This window comes from Takifugu flavidus, chromosome 12, assembly GCF_003711565.1.
Source record: "Takifugu flavidus isolate HTHZ2018 chromosome 12, ASM371156v2, whole genome shotgun sequence".
NCBI lineage: Eukaryota > Metazoa > Chordata > Actinopteri > Tetraodontiformes > Tetraodontidae > Takifugu > Takifugu flavidus.
In genome coordinates this window covers 6,447,123-6,463,058 of record NC_079531.1, presented here as the reverse complement: position 1 = coordinate 6,463,058, position 15,936 = coordinate 6,447,123, and the positions used below count along the sequence as shown (strand labels likewise).

Below are 15,936 nucleotides of genomic sequence, written 5' to 3'. Positions count from 1 at the left end.
ATCACAGATTAAGTCAGTTTCAGCCTTATCTTTTTTAAAAAAAGGATGTGAGTCTTTAGCGACGTGTAACCTTTGTCTACATTTTCAGCGTGTAAAACCTGATTATGAGGACCAGCCTTGTTTCTCTAGTTTTTCAAGCACAAACATACATGTGATTCAACACGCACGGAGCAGCCGACTACGTGTGCCTGGGAAATCGGAAGACATTAGCTCATTAGCGCTGATCAATAGGCGCAGCCCTGGTCAGACTCGGAGCGTTTGTTAATGTGGGCCTCAAGGCCGCCCGTCAAGCCAGGAACGAGCGCCGCTCTCGGCCAATGAGAATGCTGCAAGAACTCTTAACATTCTGCCTCTCTCCAATCCAACGCCGCTTCCCCGCTGTAGCTAGGAAGAACAGACTGCACACGGTGGTGGTGGCTGTTTAGGGGGTGGGGGTGTCGGTGAGACTGACAGAGGAGGAGTGGGAGCGAGTGTGCATGAAAGCAGGTGTCATCGCTGGCCACAGCGGGCGGCATGTAATCTCCCTGAGATAAGCAGGAGCATGACTGTGAGGCTTTAATTCCCCGTGGAGGTGGTGGTGTGTGTGGGGGGGGGGCTGCTCACGTACTCTGGAAACAGTTGACTGTGTGGAGGATGACTGGGCAACAACAATAACGGCCGATGGGGGGGGGCTCTGGAGACATGAAGGGAGGGGTGGAGAAGCATTCGCTGGACGGGGCATTATGACGGTATCAATAGCATCCGCTCCTCCTCCCGTCAGGCTACTGGATGAATATAATCACCCCCGACTCCCAGTCAGACACCCCCACGGAGCTCTCTGATGGGTGTGTTTATTGTTAGAGAAGTCTCCAATCGAGCATCGATCTGACATTCATGCTCCAGCCTATTCTCTCACTCTCTCGCTCTGTTATGTAAAGTATCGATGCTGTAATTTGTCTAAATTGGGCGGCGATCAATAGTGATTCACCAGAACCTCGTAAAACATCCATCATCAATTGAGACCACCAATAAAGTCAGTTTTAGCGAATTTCCTCTCTCTTTCTATTAACGTGTAACTTTATACGTCACGATTCTGCACTTAATACTCTTATTTCTTACAGAAGTCCCCCATAAAAACAGGAGCTCGGCCCTCCTCTGTTAGGGACTAAATGCAAATCTTGACCTTGTGAGCGTTTAAAATGAACACACTTGGCTTGTTTGATTGCTCGTTGCGGTGATAAAGCAAATATAGGCGGTTTTCCCTCCTTGATGTGAGCGTTAGTGACAGAGAAGGAAACGGGAGTGGAACCGATCCGTCTTACAGTGACAAACTCTGGCAGGTCCAGATGTCAGGGGTGTTAGTTTAGCGACCTGCAGAACGGGAGGGAGTCATGCCTCATTACTTCTTCGCATCAGCTAACAGCGCTAACGCTGTCCTCGCCCTGCATGTCTTTATCCTGCTCATCCCTCTGTGCTCTCTCCCATCAGGGCCGCTGCTCCAGGGAAAATTGCAAGTACCTGCACCCTCCTCCCCACCTAAAGACCCAGCTGGAGATCAATGGCAGGAACAACCTAATTCAGCAGAAAAACATGGCCATGCTGGCCCAGCAGATGCAGCTCGCCAACGCCATGATACCTGGCACGCAGCTGCAGCCGGTGGTGAGTCAATGCTGGAGCGCCTGTAAAAAATACCACGGAATCGTGGGTGACAGACTCAATTAACACTCAGAGCATGATGAAAAAGGGCCATAGCTGGGCTCTAGTTACAGCAAGCTGGTGTGAGAATCAGAAGATTTTGTCTGACTTTGCTAAAGTGATTCTGAGATCATATGCAAAAAGAAAGAACCAAAGTTCTGCTTTCAGCTATTTTTAAACTGATTCAAATCCTCCCTTCTAAATAGAGCAAAACTGGTTAAGACACACTGAAAGGGATTTTTTTTTGTTGTTGTTTGCTTTTTTTCCCAGACATGATAACTGAACTCTTCAACCCAGAAAGCTTCAGGGAAATTCAGAATGCTGGGTTTTATTTTATTTTAACAATAACATAACTAACATTAGCCCAATAATAATTTATGCAGGGTAAGAACATCAAAGATATTGTTTACAAGAGTAAATCCTCTCCCTTGACTTTTATGTTTATTAGCCCATGCTAATATTTATTTGGGACCATTTAATCATGAGATCATCTATGAAGCTCTGAAATGTATACCCGAACCTTTTAATATAACTTTGCTTCCTTCCTTCCTTCCTTCATTTTCGGCGATATTTTGATTTGGTGACATCACTGCAACAGGCGCTGTGGAAACAGAAGTGGGACTGTTGTATTTGCTCATATTAGCGTGGTTTATTCTGGAACGACAGACGGGTGTTGGACTGTTGTCGCTGAGGGGCGTTTCCATCAATACTACATGACATGAAGGACACAGCTCTATTATGCGTGCAATGCTGTGTGTCGGTGTCTGAGGATCAAGTGAATCCCTGGGTTGCGAGTCCGCGGGCCCTCCAGGGAGCCCGGAGTTGCGTCTCCCCTTCCTTTATATTTAATGGATGCAGTTGGTGTGAAGCCGTCCCCAACTGATATAAGAAAAAGTTTTACACAGACACATTTAACCGATGGCTCATCGGCGTTATCTGGGGCTGAGGTGAAAGGCCCATTGAGAGGAGCTGAGGAAGCCATAAAAGGGCTTCAGAGGCAGTAGATCTCCCTGGGAGCGCAGAAAACTTCCTTTTTCTGTTTCTGCGAGGGCAGAGAAAGTGGAGAGGGAGGAAGGGGTGACAGAAGCACCAGCAGAAGGCTAAAGGGAGGACTGACAGAGGCAGGAAGAGATAAACAGAGTGAAGACAGGTCGGATGGCAGCAGAGAGGAGAGGCGGCTTTGGACCAAAGACGACGCATGACTAGAACAAAGGATGGCAGCAGGCTCCAGCCTTTCCCTCCTTCATCCCTCCCTCATGTCTGAAGACTCCCGTTCTTCCTCAGACTCTCCACATCCATCCAGTCTGCACCTTTTTTGTAGCTTGAGACAGAGCGTGGCTAACAGCTAGACCCGCGGGAGGTCCGATACACTTAAAAGAGGCGCTGGCAACAATCTAACCCCTTATTAAAATGCCATCGATGTTTTTCAATTAAACCTGATGCCTTGTTGATTATGGTGTTCATCAAATCCATTATGAGAGCTGCTGTTCAGAATCTCAAGATTTTTACCCACTTTCTGTTTATTTGATGGTTTCTTGTGGTGAAATTGTTCATTGGGTGGGTATTTTATGACTTCTAAGAAGACCAAATCACATGAATATGATAAAGCCTGTAATTAAAATTGCTAACAGGCATCCAGTGGAATTTTTCTGGCCTGGTTTTTGTACATGTGCACGGCTGAAAAAGCCGCAGTTTGATTCATAGCAAGTCCTTGACATATTTTGGAAGCGCGTCAATGCTAAATGAGGACAAAACCAAAGCAGGCTGGGAGGAGGGTCACCAAATTTTTGCAGCATGACATCAGCATTTTTTAGAAACCTGATTATGTTAGCTACTGACATCACATCTATTTCCAACCAGAAGGATGTCGCTTTCCTTGCTTTATTACCGTCGTAGGCCACGATCATAATTCCTCACACGGATCGCAAGTCCCGTTTTGTGAATTCATCCCGGAGCCATGCGGAGAGGAGAGGCCGTTTCAGTGCAGACGGCCTCTCCTCTTCTATTACTCACTGTGTCTTTCTGGCAAGGCCCGAGAAACGACTGTCAGGCTGAGATGGAGCGAGAACGTGCGCAGAAAACATGTAGCGCGCCTGTAGCAGAATACAGTAGACCTACACAGTCCATACGCAAGGCGAGCCACAGTCAGGGCAGCTGACATCATTTCCTTTTTGCTCAGAATAAGTCATTTTTTATTAGGTTTCATTAAGTTTCATGTGGAGTTTAAGTGCCTTCGTATGTATCGAGCATCTTAAAGCATAAATGAATCAAAACTTAAAATAAATTCAGAGCTGCTGTTTATACTGTTCTGATAAATCTCACATTGATATCTGTCTGTCAGGTTTATTGCTTTTTCTTTAGAATGAGGAATTTGAAATGAGGAAGTCGGGTTAAAATGGCATTATTTGCATTTCGAATGGGTCACCTGCGGTGCTGACTCTGGACTACAGGTGGCAGCACCGCAGCTTCAGAAGGAACGACCAATCGGATCATCTCCCACACAACCATCACCGTCTCACTCCCAGGCATCGCCGCGGCGCGTCTGGGCTTGTGTCCACCGAGCCGCACCCTGGTGCACAGAAATAGCTCTCCAAGGGCAGAATTTTTGTTTAAAAAAAAAAGAATCCAAACCACAAAACGAGTGTTTTTATTTTTGTGATTACCTCCTCTTTCAAACTCCATCAACCATCAAGACCAGCAGCTGAATCAGCTTAATGTTCCTCCATCTTATTAAACCGAGATGTGCGTGATCTGGCGCATGAAGGTTGTAGCTAAAGAACGATGTGAAGTTTTTGGTCTTCTCCTGATGTCAGTAATTGTTTATTTGTCTGCTTATGTCTCCCCAGTCTCTATCCCGTCTTCATCATTGGGCTAACGAACATCAGTGTTATGTAATAATTCACCTTTATGTCTACAGACGTGATAAATGTGAAAAACTCTGTCAATTTCTGTCATTTTCCTTGTCCCTGCAGCCCATGTTCTCAGTCACGCCCAGCCTCGCCACCAACGTGAACGCCGCTGCAGCCGCCGCGTTTAACCCCTACCTTGGCCCCGTGTCGCCCGGTCTGATGCCCGCGGACATCTTGCCCAGTACCCCTGTACTGGTCACCAGCAACCCCAGCGTCCCCGTACCTCATGCTGCTGCCGCCGCCGCACAGAAGCTGATGAGGACAGACAGGCTGGAGGTAGGAAACACACCTCACGGTCCGCCAGGTTTGTTTGGTAATGGACCCCAAGCTCCCGTTGATACTCCCCCCTGATTTGTGAGACCCCCAAATGGTAGCGTGACCCCCCCCCCCCCACCACCACCCCCACCCCCTCACCCCCATGTGTGTGAAATGGGGATTCAAGATGTGTGGACACAAGCTCTGCATACTTAACCTTTCTCTTTCATCAGCCACAGATTAAATGAGATTAAGCCAACATCAGATTGTTATTTTTCCCAACTTTGCACCCAGATGGAGCTTTGAAATGTGGGCTGAGCTTATTAGAATATTAAACATGTGGGTTGGAACCTCTTGTCTCAACTGTTTCAGCTGCAGACGTTAATTAGCATGTTTGGATTATGGTAACTGTTTAATAACGCAGAGTCGAGCACAGGCCAAGATGTAAATGAGACTGTCTCCGTGGAAACGCTCATATGGTTCCCGTAGACAGATGGGACTTTTCGTTGTTTGTCGCAAGCTGCGGTCGTGATTAATTTGTTAATTACGATAAATCTTCCGACAAGTCTTCAATCGCGCCACGTCAGCAATCAGTCATTCAACCGCGCCCGTTTAGATGATCATTAACCGGACAGGAAGTCGATGTCATCCGTTATGCAGCCCCGCCCGGAAAAGACTTCTTGCAGCAGAATAATTGTTGCGGGGGGAAGGCGGGGGGGCACACCGAAGGTTAAAATGCGAACTCGGAAAGTTGCTAATTAAGAGGGTTAAAGCCGGAGAGGTTTCTGCTGGACACGAACAGATGCTGCTGAAGTGAATTTGCAGTTGAGGAAGAGACACAACAGAAACCCAGAAAGCCTCGATTAGATGTAATAGGCAGGTTTGGGGAAATGGTCGGCGAGACGTTCGCCGGAGAGGAACATGTGGGTTGTGATTCAGGCCGGGACTGAAGCGATTATCTGGCGAAGGATCGATGGCATCCTGCAACACAGCTCAGTAAACAGGCAAAGACATGAAATATTCATCGGGCGGGCGCAGCTGAATTTTCAGCACGTGCTCTTGGTCCAGTTTTCAGCCCTTGGTTGGAATTTACCGGGAGATTTCAGAGTTTGTCAGAGGAAATGTTTGTTAAAAATATCGCAAAGAAGAGCAAGTGGAAGTTTGGCGCCTCTTGCGCCTGTTTTCACGCCTGGAATTCCGTGCTCTGACACTCAGTTGGTAGATGTTTGGTCGGTTTTCTGCGGCCGTCTCGCTGACCTTTCCACAAATGGTGAAATCTGTGTTACTTACCTGCAGTCATGGAGATGTAAATGGCCCAGAGGGAGTTTCCATGTGAGCGGAAAGATGATTTCTTGTATTTATTTGCCAGGCTCAGCACCGCTGGCATTTTCCTCGCTCCGACTCCTTGATCCCGATCTCTTTGTTCTTTCATTTTTATACTTCGTGCATCGACACTTGTACATTTTCCTTTAGCTCTCTCCCTTTCTCTCCCGCCCTCCCTCTCTCATCCACCTCTCCAACATCTGCCTGACAACAAGGGAGCCTCTCTTTTTAAAAGACCAGTAGCTGCGGCGGCAGTATCAGCACAGGAAAATGATGGTGTGCATGCAGGCGTGCACGAGTGCAGGTATATTAGAGAAACAGGAGGTAGAGAGGGGAGTAACCCCCCCCTCCCCAAAGCATCACTCACACAGATTGATGATGAGCTGAAAGGAGTCAGAGCAGTGCTAGCTTGTAGCGAGCAGCGCTGGTGGCTTCTTTTTTGTGCAAAACAAATATTTTATAAGCGCATGAAGCAATACTGTCGCACAAAGGAATCGATATAGATCAATAGAACATGCCACGTTCATTTGGGAGTGGGATAGCCTTCCCACACCAAATCAGACACAGGGACGTGTGGCTGCGCTCATCCGGAGATCTTAAGTTATTACCCAGCTCTTAAAGTGTCAAAATTTCATTCAGGGAAGCATAATTTATATGTAGACTCATCTTATATGTAGACTCGTGTGTGTGTGTGTGTGTGTGTGTGTGTGTGTGTGTGTGTGTGTGTGTGTGTGTGTGTATGTATGTTGGGTAAGTAGGGGTGAGTAATTACGTCACCTCAAGGCCCCCATGAGGAACGCCAGCTCCATATTTCCCATGAGTCTCATGTATACAGGCAGTGTATACTTTTCATGCGCAGACTGCCCCCCTCTGTCCGTGTGAGGAACTGCAGCATACAGTTATAGACGACAGATGCATGATTGATGATCCTGTAATCGCGGCTGTGATGGCGGTCAATTACTGAACCTTAAATTAACTCATAGACTGATCTATACATGAAGTGTTGCATGTCACTGACAAAGAACATAAAAGCACCTAAAATGTCCATTTGCAGGTGTGTCGCGAATACCAGCGGGGCAACTGCACACGCGGGGAGAACGACTGCCGCTTCGCCCACCCTGCGGACAGCACGATGATCGACACCAACGACAACACCGTCACTGTGTGTATGGACTACATTAAGGGCCGCTGCACGAGGGAGAAGTGCAAATACTTCCACCCTCCCGCTCACCTGCAGGTGAAGATCAAAGCAACCCAGCACCAGGTCAACCAGGCTGCGGCCGCTGCAGCCATGGTAGGTGCCTGCAACAGGAGGAGGAGAGAGAAAAATATCTGATTTAGACCACACCATTTTCCCTCAATATTGGAGTTAAAAAAAAAAATTGCCCAAATCAAAATCATCATCAAATCAACTCTCCCCTCAACCTGTTTCCAAAGATTCTGAACTCTAATAGGAAGGTGTTCATGTGGCTAAAATAAAGGCTGCATCCTATTAGAGTCATTATGTATTTGGACAAAAACAATCCTTTGAAGCTGTGGGTGTAATCACAAACTTGTTCTCTACTCCCTACCCACTAGATAGGGAGCAGGGTTTAGTGAAGAACTCAAGCACTCACTGATAAGCTGGGCAAAAATGGTGTCATTGGGTCAAATAATGTCACGTTTGTTTGGGAGCATCAGTTGAACATAATTTTTCACAATGCATTATGGGATACACTAAGAACATTTGTACCCTATACAGTGATCCTCACTTCCTAATTGGACAAACCACAAAGTTTCATGCACCCTAGTTAGTGCACTTTATAGGGAATAGGTGGTGATTTCAGACACAGCTCGGGTCACAAGAAAGAAAACGTAGCACATTCAGTCGGTGAAATGAAACATTCCTCACTAAATCTCAAAGATGTATTTCAGAAGAGCAAATGTGCTGCAGAGTTTCAAAATAAAAATGAACTTTTAGGGAGAGAATAGCTGCACTGTCCTCGCTGCCTCCAGCGCCGGCCCAGCATGCACTGGGGATTTTACTGGCTGCAGGCTGCGGCGACAGGGCGGTGCACGCTGACACCGAGCCTCTCGCTCTCCTCCTGCACCTCCGCCTCGTTTTGCCACTTCATTAGTTTTAATATTTGAAGACAATATCAGGTGAAATATAATTTTCTTGCCCAACAGACGGAAAGTGGCACCAAAAGTCAAAGTGTTTGGATTTGAAAGGAATGTAAAGCTAGAGAAAGTGTAGCTAATATTTGGGTTGCTCTTACGTCCTTACAGTCATTCATGTGCATGTGGTAGCCTTGTTATTGTTGTATGATGCATTCCACTGATTTGTTTTCTTTTGTTATTATTTGTTTGTTTGTTTTATTACTTTTACTTCACCAACCCACACCGCACTGCTGCCCCCATGATGCACCTCCGCTTGCTGGTTTGTGTTAATGCGCTTGAACCCCATTGGCCCATTGCCATCATGTGCTCGCTGCCTGCTAATTAAGACTCAGTCGGCTGTCAAATCGCAGAAGCGACCCCTCTACACAACCTTTGACCTGGTACTATGACCTTTCACCTTTTAGCTTTGCATGCAGCTGTGCCTGTTGTAACTGCATATGTAGACCTTAGATCCAGATTAAATGCATATTAGAATAAAGGTTCACCAGCGGAGTGTGTAAAAGTGCACGGCTCTATACCACCGCCTTTGCACAATTTGCTCTCTTCCATTAATGCATGCTGAGACGTTCTGTCAGATCTGTTTGAACACAGCTCGTAGTCTTAGCAACCATGTGTTTTATTAAAACTGCCTTTACCTCAAATTGAAGGCGCATATATGTTCTGAATTAAGATTCGCTACATTTTTGCCTACGCTGTCCTGTCGCTCTCTGACAGGTGCAATATCACTGTTCTGCTGCCTGGTCACTTCTTTTTTTCTCTTCTAATGAATCTCTCTCTCTCTCTCTCTCCTCTGAATGTCACTGTGACTGTCTTTTATGTCCCTGCCGTGATTCCGACGACATCCCCCTTCATCAGGGGCTCCCTCCGGTATTGCCTCCTTTACCAAAGAGACCTGCACTTGAAAAAGCCAACGGTGCCACCACGATATTCAACGCCGGCATGTTCCCGTACCAACAGGCCCTGGCCAACATGCAGTTCCAGCAGCAGGCTGCCTTCATACCATCAGGTGAGGCGCAAAGGTCCCAGTAGTAGCCCAGGTTTGTGCTTGTGTTCTGGCTTTGTCAGTGAACGGCTGAGTGACAGTGTGATGTCATCCACAAGGTGGAACGGCTTGCATGGACTCAATCGCACATGTGGGCGCAGCATGAGTGTAGTCCCGTTTCATCATTATTATATTGAATTAAGACGGTATAAATATATGGCCGTACGTATAGACATCAATCTTAATTCAGCTTTTATTGCAATACTGCAAAAAGACAGTCGGCAACAGTGGAAAAGTCCATCCAGCCCCTTTAAAACTGTTTAGCAGTTTCTGTCTTTGGGTTTTGGAGGAACTTGAGGCAATTTACAGAGATTTTATTGGGTCAGACAGCAACAGTCTTCAAACACACACACACACACACACACACACACACACATCTCGCCACCCTTCTGTACTCTCATTTTACACTGTGTCCCACATATCTAATCTGAGTGCCTAAGAATAGCCCGTATCGATTCCCTCCCGTGAACGCTTCAGATACCCAGATGCCCACAGATTTTCCCGCACCGCCACGATGTCAGGTCACTGCGCTTCACGGAGGGTTCCCAAACTGGGTCGTTCAGACAGCTGTTCCACCGCCAACAGAGGGCGTTGCCGTTGAGCTCATGCTGTGCAGTACATGCGCTCACAAAACTGATTAAAAGCGCATTTTTGAAAATGTTGTGTGAAAATCTGTCTGTACACCACAGATTGTTGACTTGATGGCACCAGTAACGAGTGTTTCTCGCTCTCTTCTCCTCCCTATTCACTCCACTCCCTGTCGTAATGCATGATGGGCAGGCTCGATATTGTGCATGACTCCTGCAACAAGTGTTGGTAGGTGCAAGCTCTCCTTACTGGACACCATTCAGCTTCATTCTCCTCGCCACCTAACGTTTCCAAATCCATTTTAGCTCTGTTTCGTTGACGACACAGCATTGTGGTACAGACCTTTGAGGTTCCCGACTGTCACCTGATGCTTGTTCCTCCCATTCCAGGCTTCCAAACCTCAGAATAGCTCATTATCAAGTCTCGCTTGCACATGCTTTGTAAACACGGGGGCTCATTCCTGGATGTGCTTGCAGGTTTCAGCTAAAAGGGATGCAAAAGTGAGCTACCAGGCGTACTTAAACTTTGCTCTTCACATTTGCCAATTAGCTCAACGGCACCCCAAAGATTTCCCCCAACGCCTTTTTGTGTCGTGTCTAGGGCACATTTGTTGCTGCTTCAGTATTCTAATAGCTGGAGCTGTTGGGGAATCAAGACCGCTGGAGAATGGATCTGATTCTCGTGTTTGTTTGCATCCTGTAGAGACGAGTCACGCATCAACAACAAAAAAAAGTTTGTTTTTTGGGGGGGGGATCTGATTCGACTCCTTGTGTGATGTTTTTCTCCAAGTACCCATGATGCACGGTGCTACTCCAGTCACTGTGTCTGCAGCCACAACATCTGCCACAAGTGTTCCCTTTGCAACTGCAACAGCCAATCAGGTTTGCCTCCCTCCTGCCTCCCCCCTCCTCACTCTATTTATACTCTACAGTAAATATCTTTTCGCTTCTGGTATCAACCTTGACTTGTTTTTTTGGCATCTTGTGATTTTCAAGTGCTTTATAAAACCTGCATGAGGACTCATCCCTGATCTTTGCCAGCTTCTCACAGCATCTGTTTATTCAGGAAATTATTATGTGGCTGTTTGTCCTCAGCTCGACCGATCTGTCTGTCTTTCCTTTTTTAACTTCTGTCCATTCCACTGACTGCTTGTCTTGCTGTCCCCCCCCCCCTTCACACAGATTCCAGTTATATCTGCAGACCACCTGACTAGTCACAAGTATGTTACGCAGATGTAGGAGTCTCTCTATAAACGGTACGTGTTGCTCCTGTTGTGAAACTGCTCAGACATCAGTTCAAAAGAGGCAATGCCAGTTACACCCATCCACGCACCCTTAGCATGTTAGGTCATGCGTTAGGGAGGGTACGGTTGCCTGGTGTAAGCCTGCAAACTCCACACAGAAAAGCTCTATGGGATTTGAACCCAGTATCTTCTCTCATAGAGTTAGGAGGGGCAACTTTTGGCATTTCTGTGACCCCTTTTTTAAGGTAGTAATTTAGATTTGTGCATAACAACATGCTAACCGGAAACCATAAACTCATGAGAGAATGTGTTGATAGGCTCAGAGAGCATTTTTTTTAATAGGTTCTCTGTATTTTCCCCTCGTTTCTTGTAATAAACTGCACTTCACAGTTATTGGAATTGTAACCTGATCCACACCTGATTGCTTTGTTTCATCTCTTCTGCAGAGCGACATCCAACATTAAACATTACCTTTCATGCCTATAACATCACAAGTGAAAGAAGAAAAGAAGAAAAAAAAGAATCTCAAACTTGTTTGGAATAAATCTGCATGTTAACGTAGGACAGCTCTGTTTTTGTAGGTTTGTTTTTGATTTCATGCACATATACTGTTAAGATTACACATAAAACGACAAAAAAGAGAATCATCAAAGACTGCCTTACGCTGGATACCGACAGCGTACCTCGTTTCACCGGACACACTCTGAATGTTAACGTGAGGTTGGAGTGCGGCGAGATCGGCAAAAACGGGACGGATTGTTACGTCACATGACCAAAAATCATGCCATGATTTTTTGCGTTCGTTGGTCTTTAACTTAAATGTGTTCATTTGTTTACACAGAGGTGCACCTTGTATTTCAAGTGTTATTATTTTTTAACGATAATTTTCATTTTTATAAACCAGCCGTAGGGTAAATGACCCGAGTGCACTCCAAGCAAAGCTAGGGCCGGACTGTGGTCTTAGGCATCGTTCAAACCTTTGCAGCCTACTCCTTAGTCTCTTAAGCACATGTCTTAAACATGGCAGGCATCACGTGACGCACGTCTCCACGCACGGCGAGCAGCATTACCAAGATTCAGCTCCCTTTAATCCCAATGGTTCCTCTCACGCCCCCGACATCACGCGCAATCCTATGCTTTTAACTGCGTCGTTTTACAGACAGGAAACCGAGTCCTCAAGTCATTTACTGACTCTAAAGGTGGTGTGACTGTGGGGGGTCTGGGTTACTGTGACAGACCCGACTCCCCTGATAGAGGAGAAAAACAGAACTGTAGGGAATCATTTTAAAAAAGAAGAAGAAAGATGGGTCGATATCCGAACTGCTGTGAGACAAAAGTCAATCTTGATGGTGCAACTGTCGACAGTTGTGTTATTTCTCTTTGTTTTGATGTGTAATGTGAGGGCAGATTGTCCCAGGTGGTGTCGTGTATATATAGATTTGACATATTTAAGATTATTTGTTGAATATTTCTGCCAGAGAATGTTTTCAGACGGTCAGCCAAAGTCTTTTTTTGGGTGGTCAGTGTTACTAGGTAAAATAAGACAAGTCATTTTTAATTTTTTGATGAAGTTGATGAAGATCAGGCATAAAGATGACGTCTTTTGAACTTGTTTTTGTGTGTGTACTGGGTGTTCTTCAGGCATCTTTAATTGGTGGATAATACAGGGAAAGTGTTGAGACTTTCAACGATTGTACTGCTCATCCAAAGCCTTAGAATGTACCATCGAGTTAGCACAATGCAACATGCTATCCTGAACCATCCAGTTGCCTAACTCACGCCATATTCTCTCTCTCTCTCTCTCTCTCTCTCTCTCACACACACACACACACACACACACACACAAAATGGGCGCTTTTCCATTACACACCCTGCCATCTACTTGGTTTCAGTTGTTTTGCAATAAATTTTAGCCTCTTTGTCTCCATAGCGACCTCGCTCATAGAAATAATATACACCTGTGAGGGAGTCACAGTGGCGCCCCCCCCTGGCCAATCGCTCATAGAAATAATATACACCTGTGAGGGAGTCACAGTGGCGCCCCCCCCTGGCCAATCACTGGCCTGTGGTCACTTGACGTCACAATTTTCGGCTTGATATTTTTGGTACTAAAACACTTCCTGGTACTCTCACTTACAAGAAAACCCCAAAAAAATCAGTTGACTCAAGTTGAGATCAGAAGGCAGCGGTGGAAAAGAGTCCACACACACGCACGCACGCACGCACGCACGCACACACACACACACACACACACACACACACTACGGAATTGCCATTTATTTCAGCGTTGTCATCTTTTTTCTTTAAGCGCCGAGTGTTTTGACCTCTATTTTAAGGTTTGATCGATATATTTATCTTTCCTACAATGAATATAAAGTAAAAGTGTGTTGGGGTTTTTGTTGCGCCTTTCCTCATGCACAGTCTCCTGAAATTCCATGTAATGTTAGTTTTAGTACAATTATGATTGTGGACTAAATATTTTCTACATTATGCATATTGTTGAACTGTATGCACATTGTTCATTTCTGGAGTTTTTGTGTTCTTTGAACAAAGATGTTTTCTATGACAGTGAGAAATAATAGAACAGAGAGGCTGAGGTGCCTCTGTGGCAACCGTCGCCAACAACTGAGTAATATTTTAATGACTGTAAGGTTTGTAAGTAGTCATACAAGAGGAAAAAAAGTTCTAAAAATATAATTCTTAGATGTTTAGAGTAAATATGTTATTTTCTATTGTATCCATTTCAAATAGTAGATATTGTTTTAATATTTGTACTCTCCCTGGAAATTGGGCCATGTTCGAAAGCAAGCTGCATATTTTATCACTGTTTTTTCGGGGGGGCTCTACTGAGCACGGGCCAGGTGAGCACCCTCGCTCAGCCAGCTCCTGATCTAAGACGGCGGGGAAATCTCGAGGCGACGAAGGTGACAAAGGTTGACTTTTTTGCACTTCTGTACATAGTCAAAAAAGAGAGAATCGTGTATATTGAGATCTTATTTTGAATAAAAAAGAACACATCTAATGTCTATAATGACGAGGAATTTTGCTAGGATAACAAAAACCAATCTTACCAAAAGGCTGAACTAAAAAAACAAAAACAACAAAAAAAAAAGCTCGCTCGCATCAAAAGGTCACTGAGTTCTCACTCTCTGGTTCCTTTCAGAAAAGGTCAAGTGTTGCTCTTCTTTTTCGTCAGCAGCTTGTAGTTTGCCAGGTTACCTTCCGGAGGAGGCGTCCACGGGGCCCTCCAGTGTAAGGGCCTGATTGGGTTCGTCTGGTCCCCCCTAACCTGCCTCACCGACAGGTCTGTGTGTCATGGCCACGCCCTCCCAGGCCCTAACCAATCACAACACATCCTGTCTCTTTACTCCAGAAAGAATGCATGTTAAAGGAAACACTTATACATTTAGAAGAAGAAGAAAAAAAATCACGACAGTAATAATGAAGAAAACATGTTACACAGGAAGATGTATTTACAGTATACAATATTCTATCAATGTAATGGAATTAAATATATAGAAAAATACAAAAATAGAATAGTGGTTTATTTAAAGAAAAAAAAAAGAATCCTAAAAATATACTCACTAAAGTTTCACCACTTGGAGAGTTAAAATACATGCAACACAACACCATAGCTAGCAGTATGTTCTTTATGTTGATGTAAGCTGTGCTTCTAGTAGATGAAACTGACCAAACAGGAATGTAGTTCAGTAAAAAAAGAAATAAAATAAACCTTCCGATCGGAACATCATCAGGTCAGCACTTTGAAACGTGGTCCTGATCATCTTTGTCATCTCTCATCTCCTACGAGCACGCATGCTTAAACGATGTACAACTTTCATTTTTTTTCAAATTATCCTTTTGTTGTTGTTTTTGCTTCTTTTAATGTTTTCTTGGCTTGTAGTGCTAAATATGATGTATTCTGTCAACCGCCGCGGTTTGTTTCTGCTTGTTTTTATTGCCCCGGGCCCCATGAAAGGGTGGGTCGCGTTAGCACGCCGCTTGCCACCTCCAAACAGCCTCTGTGGAGAAAAAGCCGTCACAGATAATCTAAAGCCATAAAAATATAATCTCATTGGAAGGAAGAGCGTCGGGAGGAGGAGAGGTGGTCGGTGGTGCCACGTGGCAGTTTGGAGCAATTGTGAATGTAGCTATATATCTGCTGTGCCGACTTTGGTGGGTGAATCAAATGTGATGCATTTTTCATGGGGCCCGTGATGCTATATTTGATTCTTGCTGTTATGAAGTTTAAAGAAAAAATGAAATAAAAAAAAATTCTGAGCAAATCGAAGAAAGTGCTGAAGAATGTCATTTCAAAAATAAAACACTGCATCATCTGCATATCGCTCGATTTTGGGTGCACGAACTGTTACGTCTGAAGCTTCTGCCGACTTTATTCAATAACTTCTGGTGTGAAGCAAGACAGGTTTTTCATAAATGATAAGTTGTCAAAGTCTTAAAAAACAATTTTTTTTTTTTTTTTAAAGCCAGGCGTACGTAACCTGTCAGGCTAATTTTTAGCAAATATGATAACTCTTGTTAGAACCTGGGGTTCATATATAAACCATACTGACATACAGTTTATCTGAGCAGTGAGCTAATTCTGTTAGTATTGAAACAAGCTTTCTGAATTTTGAGGTGAATAGAAACACAGACTATTTAACCCCAGGTGAATATATTCCTGCGGTAATAAAAGTTCCTGGGACTGTTTGTGGAGCCTTGAATATTATTGCTCGGGTTTC

The 15,936-nt window shown here is 44.9% G+C and overlaps 1 protein-coding gene across 34 annotated transcripts in view; it reads left to right on the top strand.

The window, feature by feature from the left end:
* The window catches only part of LOC130534543 (muscleblind-like protein 1), a 43,325-nt gene extending 27,836 nt beyond the window's left edge, over window positions 1-15,489 (top strand). For 7 of the 34 annotated variants that reach the window (XM_057048745.1, XM_057048746.1, XM_057048743.1 and 4 more), the window contains 10 exons: window positions 1,468-1,638; window positions 4,521-4,565; window positions 4,647-4,859; window positions 7,216-7,455; window positions 8,648-8,701; window positions 9,177-9,327; window positions 10,144-10,179; window positions 10,741-10,832; window positions 11,133-11,206; window positions 11,641-15,489. In XM_057048745.1, coding sequence (XP_056904725.1) covers window positions 1,468-1,638; window positions 4,521-4,565; window positions 4,647-4,859; window positions 7,216-7,455; window positions 8,648-8,701; window positions 9,177-9,327; window positions 10,144-10,179; window positions 10,741-10,832; window positions 11,133-11,189 — 1,059 coding nt within the window. In that variant the 3' untranslated portion in view covers window positions 11,190-11,206; window positions 11,641-15,489. Of the gene's footprint in view, window positions 1-1,467; window positions 1,639-4,520; window positions 4,566-4,646; window positions 4,860-7,215; window positions 7,456-8,647; window positions 8,702-9,176; window positions 9,328-10,052; window positions 10,181-10,740; window positions 10,833-11,132; window positions 11,207-11,640 lie in introns of those variants that run through there. The other 27 variants (XM_057048750.1, XM_057048768.1, XM_057048754.1 and 24 more) reach the window with 23 other exon arrangements.
* The last annotated feature ends 447 nt before the right edge of the window (window positions 15,490-15,936 follow it).